This window comes from Vulpes vulpes, chromosome 12, assembly GCF_048418805.1.
Source record: "Vulpes vulpes isolate BD-2025 chromosome 12, VulVul3, whole genome shotgun sequence".
NCBI lineage: Eukaryota > Metazoa > Chordata > Mammalia > Carnivora > Canidae > Vulpes > Vulpes vulpes.
The window spans coordinates 147,311,911-147,325,689 of NC_132791.1; the positions used below are offsets into that span (position 1 = coordinate 147,311,911).

Below are 13,779 nucleotides of genomic sequence, written 5' to 3' on the forward strand. Positions count from 1 at the left end.
TGTGAAAAATGCTGCTGGTATTTTGATAGGGATTGCAATAAGGAGTAATGTTGACTTTATAACATGTATTGGGAAGTGCTCTATTTTCAAGAAGAATTTCTATATATTGATATTATGTTTTCTTGAATGCCTAGAAAAATTCCCAATGAAGCCATTTGGGTTTAGCTTTGTCTTTGTATGAAGGCTTTTAACTATCAATTCAATTTCTTTAGTAGACATAAAATTATTCAAAATTTCCATTTCTTTTTAAGAGAATCTTGGTAAATATTGTCTTTTAAGAAATTTGTTCACTTCATCTATGTAGTTGGATCTATTGGCCTGAAAAATGTATTTCACTTTCATTTTGGAGAGAGATTGTCACTGACTATAGAATTGTAGGTCAGTAATTTCTTTCAGGAACTATAAAACTGTCATTATCTTTTGATTGTAAAGTTTCTCACATATAGTTATTGATTGTTCTTATCTTTGGTTACTCTACATGCAGTCTGGGTGTGTACGTGTGTGTGTTTATCCATCTTTTGCTGTTTTGTTGTTGTTTTTAAGATTTTATTTATTCATTCATAAGAGACACAGGCAGAGGGATGAGCAGGCTCCATGCAGGGAGCCCGATGTGGGACTCGATCCTGGGACTACGGGACCAGGCCCTGAGCCAAAGGCAGAGGCCCAACCACTGAGCCACCCAGGCGTCCCTATCCTTTGCTGCTTTGAAGATTTTTCTCTTTATCACTGACTTTCAGTGCTTTGATTACGATGTGCCTTGGTATGGTTTCTTTATATTTACGTCCCTTGGGATTCATTGAGTTTCTTAATTTCTAAGTTTATAGCTTTCATCAAATCTGGAAATTTTTAGGCATAATTATTTCTTCATGTATTTTTTTCCTGTCAGTTCCTTTCTGGGATGCCCAATCACATGTAACTTCTACCACTTGATATTGCCATACAGCTCATTGAGGTTTTCTTTTTTTTCCCAGTCTCTTTTCTCTCCATGCTTATTTTCAAGAGTTTATATTGCTACATTTTTAGTCTCATGGGCCATTTCTTCTATAATATGTAATTTATTGTTCCCAACAGTGTATATTTACATTTTTAAATTTACTTTATCTGTAGATGTTCCAGTGGCATTTTGCATCTCTTCAATTTCTCTTTATTACAATCATGGTTTTCTTTAGATCCTTGAGTACATTTTATAAGATGAATAATAGTTGTTTTAAATGTAGGTCAGTATCTCACAAATCAGTTTGACATATACAAGGATATTTAAGCTTTCCTATGGGTCTAGAACAGCTTTTACTGGGGGTGCTAATCTAGCCCTATTGCTAAGGCATGACCCTTCTGAAGTCTTTCTTCACTGTCCCCTTGAATTAAGAGGTCTTACATTCCTAACTAGCAAGAATACACACAATTTTTAGCCCTCTGCAACTTCTGTGTGAGCACCAAAACAAGTAAACAAGCAAACACAAAAAACAAAACCAACCAAAAAAAAATTGGAATCTTACTCAGAATAAATATAACTTTGGAAAAAAAAATGTAACTGGGGCGCCTTGGTGTCTCAGTTGGTTAAGCATCCAACTCTTGATTTCAGCTCAGGTCATGATCTCATGGCCATGAGATCAGGCTTTGTCCTAGGTATGGAGCCTGCTTAAAATTCTCTCTTTCACTCTCTCTCTCTAACCCTCCACCCTCCCATAAAATATAACTTGATTTATACCTTTCATCCCTCTCTGATAAATCTCAGTCTTCAAAAAACTACACAAGTATTAACATTTTCCTTTTTATTCACCCATTTGCCTTTATATAACTGAAAACATATATGATTTTAAAAATGTTTAGCGTCATTAAAGAAATGCAAATTAAATGACTGTAAAGGAAGATGTCATAATTATTAAGTTAAAAAGTAAAATTAGAAACCCAAATCTTTGTTCATCTTAAATTCTTTTTTTTAAAGATTTTATTTATTTGTTCATGAGAGACAGAGAGAGAGGCAGAGACACAGGCAGAGAGAGAAGCAGGCTCCATGCAGGGAGCCCGATGTAGGACTCGATCCCAGACCCTGGGATCACGCCAAGTCAAAGGCAGATGCTCAACCACTGAGCCACCCAGATGTCCCGTTTATCTTAAATTCTTAACAATTTTATTGGCACTGTAAGTTGCTACCTGTTACCTAGAGTTGTTGAATATCATAAGGTATTAGATTTTAGTTAGAAATACAGGAGATTCCAGCTGTTTGAATGGTCCTTGAAGTACTGAGCTCCCTGTGTCTAAGACCATCCAGGCAGATACTAAGTAGTTGCTTGGCAGAAATTATTTTTTAATTTTTAAATTTTTTTTTTAGAAATTATTTTTTTAAAGCGATTTTTTTCCTTTGTCTATATTTCTTTTCCATGTCTCTATTTTAAAAGGGATATTTCCAATGCTCATTCTAATGCTAATTCTCTCCTTAACCACAAGATGGCATTCAAGGTTCAGTCTTTGGGGAATAAACTAAAGCCAGCATTCCTCCTTAGAAATGCATTAGGTATATAATTATGCAAATCTATAAAAACAATGTTTAATATCAATAGCCCTGAAAAGACAGCACAAACATACATTAAATTAATGTATTCATCATAAATGTTTTCTATATAACTGGAGAAAAGAAATCAAATAGTAACACACAAAATCAGTAACTCACATATTATGTAAGTTAAAACACAAAATCAGATACAGAAACTTAGAAATAATATATATTAACCCCTCAGTTTAAAATACAGTACAACTATGTCCATAGTATTTTTTATAAAAATAAAAGTTTTATGAAGGAGAAAGGAGTTAACATTGTTTAATAATAGAATTTGAGATTGACCAAAAAACCCTTTTTCTGCAAAAGGTAGACTTGATTTGTGCTTGCAACTGGGTGGACCATATTTAAACATTACCTGAAAAATTTAAGCATATTTTTAAAAAAGATTTTACTTATTTATTTGACAGAAAGAGCGCAGCAGGTGGAGTGGCAGGCAAAGGGAGAGGGAGTAGCAGGCTCCCTGCTGAGCAGATAGCTAGATGTGAGACTTGATCTCAGGACCTCAGGATTGTGACCTGAGCCAAAGGCAGATGCTTAACTGACTGAGCCACCCAGGTGCCCCCAAATTTAAGCTTTTAATACAAATACGTTAACAGGCAATTAGGAAATAATTTAGTTTTAGTTTTCAAATACAAAATATGTCTATTAATAACTTCAGGCAAGCTGGTTAATCTCATGTTTCTCTCATTAGTAAACTGTAGGTATTATCTACATCTATGTTTCCAGAATTTCTGTGGAGAACTTAGGGGGTTGACAATCCAGATACAGAGGAAGGCTACGGATTTTCTCTTGAAGCTGTGTCTGTATAACTAAGAAGGGGTTTGACTTGGCATGCAAGCTGATTTGCTACAGCTTTGCAGGAGGCTGATGGGTACTACTGTGGGGTTACACTTAGAGGCCAACTCTAAGTGGCCAGTATTACATTAAGGAATAAAAGAATGCCTGGCACATAGGAAGTGCTTCACCATTTGGTTCCTCTTCCTTCTGTACCCCTTATGTGTAGACAAGAGCAATATTCTCCTCTAAAGCTGCAAAGAATGTAAAACTCCAGAACTGATAACTTTTATTTAGATACCTTGCTGTCTGACAAAGCCTAGGTTACCTACACAGCTACTTCCATGACCACATAAGCATTCATTAGCCACAGAGTATGACATCAGTAGTTTTACTTGTGCAAAAGGGAGAATATTTAAAGGAACAGCTTGCAATGTTCTGATTTTGTATCTCTATTTCTCCAGAGAAAATAAATACAAAGTACTGATTAGCCTCTAGATTCATATTCTTTCCGATGTCTTAGTAGAAATAAGGCATTTACATGAATAGTCAAGAGACAGGCAAGGCAACAGAGGAGGAAAAAAGGCCTCAGAAATGATCAAATGACCACACCAAATGATCAATTCATGAATATTTATGAGGTGCTTATAATAACAATGGGTTCCTATTAATACTAACTAAAAACATGTGTACAACTTAAGAATTTGCATAAATATTCACAAGTCATTTGTATTTCCAGTTTTCAATCATTCTTCTATAACTATACCCTTAGAATTCTCCAAATAGAATCATTATCTTTCTATTAGAATTGGCCTTAATACAAGTCAGCATCTACATTTAATTTTTCTAAAAAGTTTTTCTAATTTTTCTAAAAGCTAACTGCCTTCACATTTAATTCGCCTATTAAGTGGAGAAACAGGGTAAGTACGCACCATTCAACAAACATGACCAAGTGCCTGCTAGGTGCCAGGTATTGTGCTAAGTGCCAAGAATATAAAGCTACAATAATGGCTTCGCCCTAGTCACTCTCCAGATTTCTATACCACAGGTGCTGAAAGAGACAGGAAAAGAATGCTATTGAAGGAGAGCAAAACCATTCCTTATAGTGAAATATGAAAGGTATTTTCCCCAATGCAAGGAAAATAATCAGGATCAGTAACAAAGTCTAAGCGGCAGGTGTTTCAGGAACATTCTTGAAAACAGATTTCCAAAGTCCTGATATGTTTCTTCTTCTCCAACAATGCTTTCATAAGAGCGCAGTCACTGCCCTATTCTACTCTGCGCAACAAAAATTTTCTTTGAAGATAGACTTTTTTCCTTGGCACCGTTACTATCTATCTGGAATGAGCCCAAAAGACCGTGGAATGTCGGGTCTCTCCTCAAGTAGCTTCTTCCTCGTTGGTTATGCACCAGCATTCGAGATAATAAAATTTCTTGTTCTTTGTAAAAAAAAAAAAAAAAAGAAGAAGAAGAAGAAGAAGGAGAGCATGGGGAGATGTGGAAACCTTCACAAACGTATGTTGGGCTGGATCGTCACACCATCCATTGATGTGATGCATTTTTCCAGGAAGGAGAAAAGGGAAAAGAACCACATGTATCATGGAACTAAAATAAATGCGGTCATGATACATGGCCTTGCCTGTGTTCTAGCCAGAGAAAATTTTACAATTTTAACCCATTTCTGACTATTTTTATTCTCTGAAAAGTTGGGAGGTGTGGGTTTTTATCGCCTCCTCTCCTCAGGAACTAATATTTATTGAATGTCTTTAAGTCAAAACTACCTGCCTACATATCTATGACCTCAAGAGATCAAATGTAAAACAATTTTGCAAGGTAAGTGATGTTATCTCTATTTAATAGATAAGAAAACAAGCTGAGAGTCGGTAAGAATTTCCTAAGATCTGTCTGACCTGAAAGCCTATGCTTTCCCCCCCCTTTGCTACCTCCAAAGAATGGTGTTCTAGCTGAAAATGGAACTAGGGCCACAGTAGGAAAAGCATGAATAACAGTGGACCTTGTGAGTACTTACTATGCACCAGATAGTTTGGAGAATTTTACTTGTATTTATGTATCAATCCTCACAAACTCCTTGAGGGAAAGTACAGTTATTACTGCCATTTAACAGACAAGGAAACTGAGGCACAAAGAAATCTGATAACTTGCCCTGAGTTGGTCAAGGAGTTGGTAACTGGCAGACCCAGGACTGAAATTCAGACAGTCTGGCTCCCATGTCCCTGTGCTTAAGGACTCCACATTCCACCTTTTCATTCAGACCAAAGCCTAATGCTAGACCACCAGCAAAGACCCTGCTGGGAAAGATATCCCAGGCAGAAGGCACAAAGTGGTGAAGAGATCTTATGTCCTGAAATAATAGTGAGAAAAAAGAACCTAGTGTGGCTTAAGAATGGAGTCTTGATTGATGAGGAGATGGGGTGGGGGACACTAGGAGGAGGGTATGAAGCAGGAAAGATAGGTCTCTTTCCTTAATACTATGCAGATGAAAGGCTGTTAATTTGCATTTTCTGGTTTGTTTGTTTTTTAACAGGAAATTTCAGTGCAAAAAAAAGCATTTTCAATATTAAAACAGAGACATGCATAATGGTATTATGTTACATGTATGTTTAGACCAATTACTCACTTATAAAGATGCCCAAACATTTTCTACTTGAGTCTCTATGAATTGACCACTTTATTATATTGTATTTTGGCAGAACATGAGACTCCTAATAATTACTTGAAAAAGAGGCTAATTCACCATACTTTAGATTTTTGCAACATATTGTTACATATTTATGCCACAACAAAATTATTCAGCTAAATGTAATATCTTTAAAAAAAACTTTAGTGAAAAAAAACTTGTGTTTTTAAACAACTCCAAAATTTAAAAGAAGCAAGTATCATTTGATCTAAATATATTCTCATCAACCACCAGATGGCATGAGGTGTGAGAGTTTTATTCTGACAGGGTCAGCCATGCACATGATAATTTGACCTGTAACTTCAAATAATGTATGTGGAAAAATGTTCTAGCACTCAAACAGCTCACAATTATTTCAGCCATATGTAGAAGTGGATGGATAAGTTGAAAATGACATGGCCCTACTATTTCTAAATTTGAGGTTCTGTGGGATGCTGGCATTACATAATGAATCAATGATCAAACAAATAAAACAAAGCAGTTCTGTTAAAGGAAATAAAAAAGGAAGTCATGTCAAAGCAAAATTAACCTTATATTCCAAGTAGCTTTCTTTAACTCTAAACAAAAATTGAAACATGGCTTTAAGAAAAAAACATGCTTGTACTCCTTCAAATTCTGCTTTAAAAGACTTTTCTACTGCCTGTAATTTATTCTGAAAGCAGAAAAGTATTGAATGCAAAAGCTTTTCTCCACTTTGGCTTGAAGGGAAGTTGTCACAGAAGTCAACTAAAAAAAGAATATCCAACTGAAAAACCTAATCTGAATTATGATGTTAACAGTAGGAGAGTACATTTTTTTTAAGAACTTCAATTTCTACACAAATTCAAAATACAGCACATGGGTGGCTCAGTGGTTGAGCATTTACCTTTGGCTCAGGGAATGATCCCAGAGTACTAGGATGGAGTCCCACACGGGGCTCCCTGAGGAGCCTGCTTCTACCTCTGCCTATGTCTCTGCTTCTCTCTGTGTCTCTCATGAATAAATAAAATCTTTTTAAAAATACAGCTCATTATTTTTATTACTCCTGTATTTCTATCTAGAAATAACCACATTGCTAACAAGCCAAAGAGCTAAAAACTGAGATAAATGACCTCAGGTAAATGCCAAAAAAGAGAAGGATCTTTAATTCCTCTTACATTGTGTAGAACATTTACCAAGTACCTTGAAATAAGCACACTGGAATAAGTACTATAGCCTCACCAACATCACAGAGCTGGGATGTAATCTTTGCTTTAACATGATGAAAAAGAAAAACTGCCTTTAGGACTCAAGTGACCAAAGATGAGATTAAGATTCCTTCGTTAATGTGGTCCCAATAGTCAATAATTTCTGAATATATTGCAGTTTTATATTTTACTACATACTTTTTTGTTAGATGAAATAATTTGGTTCCTGAGTGAAAAATCTGTGGAAAAAGATAGTTGGAACTATGAAAAGGATGAAATGCTAACTGGTGATAGTTCTATTTTGAGGGTTCTATTTTGAGTTTTTTCCTATTTTTAAAAAGATTTTATTTGTTTGAGAGAGAGTGCACACATGTGTGCAAGTATGAGGGGTAGCGGGAGAGAGAGAATCTCAAGCAAACTCCCCGCTGACTGAGCATGGAGCCCCAGGTGGGCCTCCATCCCACAACCCCGACATCATGACCTGAGCTGAAATCAAGACTCAGCCACTTAACCAACTGAGCCATCAAGGTGCCCCCTTCCTATTTCTAAGTCATATTTTGATAAGGATAATGGGAATGGGAGTAAAAGAATTAATGTGGAGGATACCGTGAGAGTCCTTCACTGCGTCTCATGATCATCTCTATTTTTGGCAGTCAACAGGTGAAAATTAATAAAGGGAACCCTCCTAAAATGGAGTTGGGGCCAGAAGGAGGAGCTCTACTACCTAGCATCAATTCCAAGAACTGTCCATTACCGACTCCAACAGAAGAATCATCAACAGGAAAGAATTCTCAATCACAGATACCAATGGGAAAGATGTCCATTGCATTTCCTATAAGAAATGGACTACTCCAGTAACTCAGTCAATGACAAATGGGCATCATTCCAAACATTTGCTTTTCTCCAATGGACTTCCTTTCAAAACAACTCTTCCCAACTTCCTCCTTTTCTATAAAGTGTCATTCTTCTTCCAACATTTCTTGGACTTGCCCTGTCGTTTTGACCTAGTTTGTAAATCCCAAATTGCAATTCTCTGCTACTCCTGAATAAATCCCTTTTTTGCTGGTCAAATAACCGACATTTCTACGATTAACAGTAGCAAAAGATGTTTCCCATCTGGGTTCATAGGAAAGGAAAAAATGATACCTTCTCATTCTTGTTCTTATGTTTAGAAAAGGGCAACCATTGTTATTTCCAAAGATTTCTTCTGATGAGTCAGTTAGACAGTAGAAAGTAGAATCAAATTACTTACTTTAAATTCCATTCTTTAGTATGTTTTAATTCAACTTTCTTCTGTTTATAATACTCTCCAATAAAATTTGGGTCTTCAAGCACTGAAATTAGAGTTTTGAAAAAGGAGTTGTGTATGCATTTTTTAATAATAGTTCTAAGTTTAAAATAACTTACTTTTCATTAAGTTGATATATGGCAATGATGTACACTATATCATTCAAGTCATACTACAATGTTCAGTCACTTAACAAATTTCTTCCTTTGACTTGAACTTTGAAACAATTAGACTTTTCTTCAAAGTTTTCATTATAATCACACTTGTTTATATATCATTTGTAGTAATGAAGGTGTTAAAATAACTCATACAAAAACTAAAGATCCCACAGTTTATCAATATTCTAGTTCAGCACTATGAGTAAAGACATAAAATCTTGGAGTTGGAAATGATACGGTGTGTCTTGATCTTTCACAAAGCATGAGTCGTCAACAGATGATCATCCAATCCAGCCTCCAAATGAATCCCTTGCCAACGACAGAAAACTCCCCTCTATTGTTGGGAAATTGCCTATTGCCATTGCCGGACAGTAAGGTCACAGTGTTTCTCAATCTGAGTGCTGAGTTTCCACTTGTCTCAGTTCTGAGCTCTGGAGCAATACTAGCTAGGTTCATCCTTTTCCCATGGGAGAAAGCCCTTCTAATATTTCACGATGGCTCTCAGAGCCACCTCAGTTCTGTCAGCTTCAACCAAGGACATGGTTTCTGGAGACCTAACCATCCTCATCATCCCGGTGGTGAACTTTGTTAATGTTCCTATGAAAGTTTACATACAGAACTGGCTCAGGATCTTGATTTCTTTTGAATAGCAAAGATGTAAATGGGTTACTGTCTCCCTTGACCTGTGTGCTATACTTCTATCAATTCAGCTCAGATCTGCTATATTATTTCCTGGAAATCACATTACACTACTGGCACATATGTTTGTGGTTAATTATATGCCTTATGCCTTCAATCACATTAACATAAAATTTATTGACAGCCAGATCATACACACACACACACACACACACACACACTTTATCTATCCATCCATCTCCCTGTTTCTTGTAATTGTCCTGGGTTTATAGTCTTGCACTATTTAACCAACTAGATGCTCTCCACCAGTCTTACCTACCTTTTTCTGGAGCTTCCTTCTAAACAATGATTGATTAACCTCTGCTAGCTTGATGAAATATGTCATTGATAGAAACATTTAAACTGAATAGTTCTCATTTTTGCCTATTAATATTACATAATTTTCATCAGTTCTTGTCTTTAGTTTTTTTTCTTCCTTCAAACACACACAAATACATATATACATATTTTTAAAAAAGATTTTTTTTATTCTATTTGATAGACTGAGCACAAGAGAGCACAAGCAGAGGGAGGGACAGAGAGAGAGAAGCAGACTCCCTGCTGAGCAGGGAGCCTGACGTGGGGCTTGCTCTTAGGACTCCAGGATCATGACCTGAGCTGAAAGCAGACGCTTAATCAAATGAGCCATCCAAGCACCTATATATATATATATATATATATATATATATATATATATATATATATATATATATATTCTTATGGCCTTTATTAATATTTTTGTTGGTATTTAGACTTATACTCCTCCTTTCCTTATTAAGGAAGCAAATCTGAGCTCCCTAGGGTTCTTAGTGAGGTCTCATTATTTCCTTTAGATGATTATAAAACTAATATTAACAAGAGTTCTTCCTACACATTGGGCATTTGTAAAGTAGAAAGCAGTGGTTACCATTACAATATACACTTCACAGATGAACAAACAAAATTTGAGTAATGTCTTCTCATTGAGACTCTTCATTATCACTTAGACGAATTTAAATTTGAGGTTTGTATTCAAAGATAATTCATATATTTTCTTAATGTTTTTGAAATTACCTTCCCTACATTTTCTATTTGAATTTGTATATTAGTCTCTTCCTTATATATTATGAAACCCCATATGTTATGGTCATCCTTCCTGAATATTTCCATTAATATTTTATCACTGACTCATTTTCTTCATTGCTTTCTCTGCTGAGAGTTGGAAAATGCCACAGTATTTGTACAAACTTTATTTTAATGCTTTCTATTTTATCCCTATGTTTTTTCATTCACCTATTCTGCCATTTGATCATAAACTTCTTAAAACACTTATTATAATATGTATGTTATCTCCAACACACAGCTCATTGTTTAGACATGGAAAATGCTCAATGAGTGATGGTGACAGGAGGGAAATAATGCAGGGCACCGGGCACATGAGGGGAAGCAGGAGGAAAGGATCAGTGAAATTTTGTCCAAAGTTTTTGAAGCTGAAATTCCCCATCATGACCATATCTTATCTTTGTGGCAGTTTTGTATCTGTGATGGAAAATCATCTTCTACTGGTTCTGTAACCCACTTCTTTCCTTCCCTTCCTTCTAAGGATAACTGTGCATCACCTTTATTTTGTTTTTTTCCATGACACATCTCTTATCCAGCATCTGTATAGGTTGATTTCAATTTTGTTTTCCACTCCTGGGACTGTCACACCCAAAGAAATACAATAGCATCAACTTGCCTTAGCAAGTTGTTTTATTTTCACACATATGATCTCATACTAATCACAGAGCAACTTAACATAGAGTGCTTCTGTCAGTGAAAAGAAATGAAAAATAAGGCACAAAGAGTTAAATGACTAACATAAATTCACTTAACTGTATGTGGCAAAACCAGTTCAGAGCTCTGGAGTCCCCAACTTCCAATACCATGCTCTTCTCACTGCAGCCTTTCCAACCTTGGCTGCACATTGTAATCACCTGGGGAGCTTTAAAAACTACTACCGCTAGGTCCTGCTCCCAGAGATCCTGATGTAATTAATCTGAGGGTGTGCCTTTTACATGGGAATTTTTACAAGTTCCTCTTGTGGTTCTAATGAGCAGCCAAGACTGAGAACCACTGCATTAGAATGAGATGCTGCTGCCTCTTCCATCTAAATGCATCCTAGGGACACTGGCCCTTATTTCCCGCTCAAAGACTCAAAGAATGGAAGTCTTTTAGGCAAAAGCAAGCATCCCCATTATGCTCTGGGGTGTCTAGTCTGTCTGATGACAGCAAACAAACACCAGAAAGCCTCCTCTCAGTATTACAGGGTACACTGGTCTGAAGGAATTCTTTTCCTTTAACATAAACATTTCCTTATGGGGATCATATTCTGTCATTAAGGTGCTGTTGCCCACAACCATATGTATTGGTTTGTTCTCTGCCAAACTTTTATTTGCCATTCTATACTGATGGACAGAGAACAGTGGATTATCAGTACATGTTCCCATATGATTGCCTATGATTATAAACTAATAATTATAATTATTGAAAAATGTACTGCATATACTTCAGAGTTTAATTTAGATCTCAGTCTATATAGAGATGGCATTTTGATATCACGTTATGGAGGCAGGATAGCATGATAAAAAGAGCAACAGATGTGAGTTGCTGGGTCAAGTCCTAGAGCCACAGACTACTTGTACTAATTAATAACAGCCACCTTCATTGAGCACTCACTATGTGCTAGGCACTACTATAAGTGCTTCAATGCTATAAGGCATGTGCTGTAATTATTCTCATTTTACAGACACGGAACTGACACAGAGAGATTGAAGAGAAAACTCACCTAAAGTCACACAGCTAGTAAGTAGCAGAGTTGGGATTAAGTCTCAGCAATTTACACTTTTTACCAGTATATAATATTCCCTCCTACCTGTGTGACCTTAGGTCCATTACTTAGCTTCTCTTGGTCTTGGTTTTCTCATCTGTAAAACAGAGTAATAATAATAATGCCTGGTTCAGAGGCTTGATATACTACTATGCATGACATATATTAGGCATTCAATAAACATTGGTTGACAAAGACTGGGATGATTAAGAAACACAAGAATATACTCTGTAAACCATACTGTACATGAATAAACTTACTATTATTATGGCACACGTAACTATGGGTAGATTTATAGCACAAAGATATGGAAAAGAGTTAATACCCCAAATCAAAATATAACCACTCATCAATATTCATAAAAAAGTTTTTAAAAATATGCACAAGAGTTTCATAATCTTTGCAGCGATAAGAATATAACTGTAGAGGGGCAGCTGGGTGGCTCAGTCAGTTAAGTGTTGGACTCTTGATTTTGGATCAGGTCATGATCTCAGGATTGTGAAATGGAGCCCCACGTCAGGCTCTGTGCTGGCCAAGGAGCCTGCTTAAGATCCTCCCTCCCCATGCTTTTCCTTCTCTAAAAAACAAACTAAAATTTTAAAAAAGAATGTAACTGTAGAAACTGAAGTTATTAGAAGTTTCCCTTTTTATTCCTCAGTAGCTGAAGAATCATTCTATAATCTCAAAGCTTCATCTTTATTATTGCCAGGAAATTAGGCTGTTAAAAAATAGTACTGGATCTCATCCAGCTGAATTATCCAAAGACAAAATGGCCAGCAGCACATGTAAGGTTTAAATTTAATTTTTAAAAATTAAGTGCTGGTTATTATTGAAGGAAAGCTCCTGAAACATTCTTTTAACAAGTCCCTTGGGGGAGAACAGGCAGGGTGATTGTGAAATCTTGCATCAAGGGCTAGAATCAGTCTCAGAAATTCTTCTGGGCTAGAGGCAGCCACTAAAACTATTGGCTTCACAAAAAGGGATGAATTTACATACTACAGGCATGGACATGAGAACCAAATTAAACATTTTGGTGTCAATTCTTTTGAAGAAGAAACTATAGTCAGTGGTACTTCATGATTTCCTTCTATTTTTAATTGTTCTTTATTAGCAAGACAATCATTTCCATAGTCCCCAAAGTTCTGGCAGGTGCTTTTCTTTTCTTTTTTTTTCTTAGCAGTTTGGAGTTTCCAAGTACTTCTATATAGTTGCATGTTATTCCATAAGGCACCATTCTATGCCAGTTGGTTTGTTTTATGGTTAAAGAGCTGGATGCTGAATCTTTTCCTAAAGCATGCCAACTGTCTCTGGATACCTTGTTTGGTAAGGGTTCCTGTCTTCTGGATCCCATCTGAGTTCCTCAGTGCCTCCACATACGAGGTGTTCAAGTTGTGTTTGCTGGGTTGACTAGTGAGCACCAACCACAAATCTCTTTTTTTTTTCCACAAATCTTTCAAATGAAGTAAATATTCACATACCCTGGCATCGAAAGTAATAAAATTATTTATACTGGTAGAGTTGCCAAAGATTGTGTTCCTTTAAGCACCATAATTATTTTTCCTAACTACTACTAATCTATAATTAGTGAGGAAGGTAATGTGTGATCATA

General features: G+C 36.1%; 1 protein-coding gene across 4 annotated transcripts in view; it reads right to left on the reverse strand.

Annotated features, from left to right (window-relative positions):
* The window catches only part of UBE2U (ubiquitin conjugating enzyme E2 U), a 50,324-nt gene that overhangs the window by 8,380 nt on the left and 28,165 nt on the right, over positions 1–13,779 (reverse strand). For 3 of the 4 annotated variants that reach the window (XM_025983238.2, XM_072730720.1, XM_025983237.2), the window contains one exon: positions 8,451–8,532. The exons of the other annotated variant lie outside the window; for it this stretch is intronic. In XM_025983238.2, coding sequence (XP_025839023.2) covers positions 8,451–8,532 — 82 coding nt within the window. The remainder of the gene's footprint in view (positions 1–8,450; positions 8,533–13,779) is intronic. 4 annotated transcript variants of the gene reach the window in all.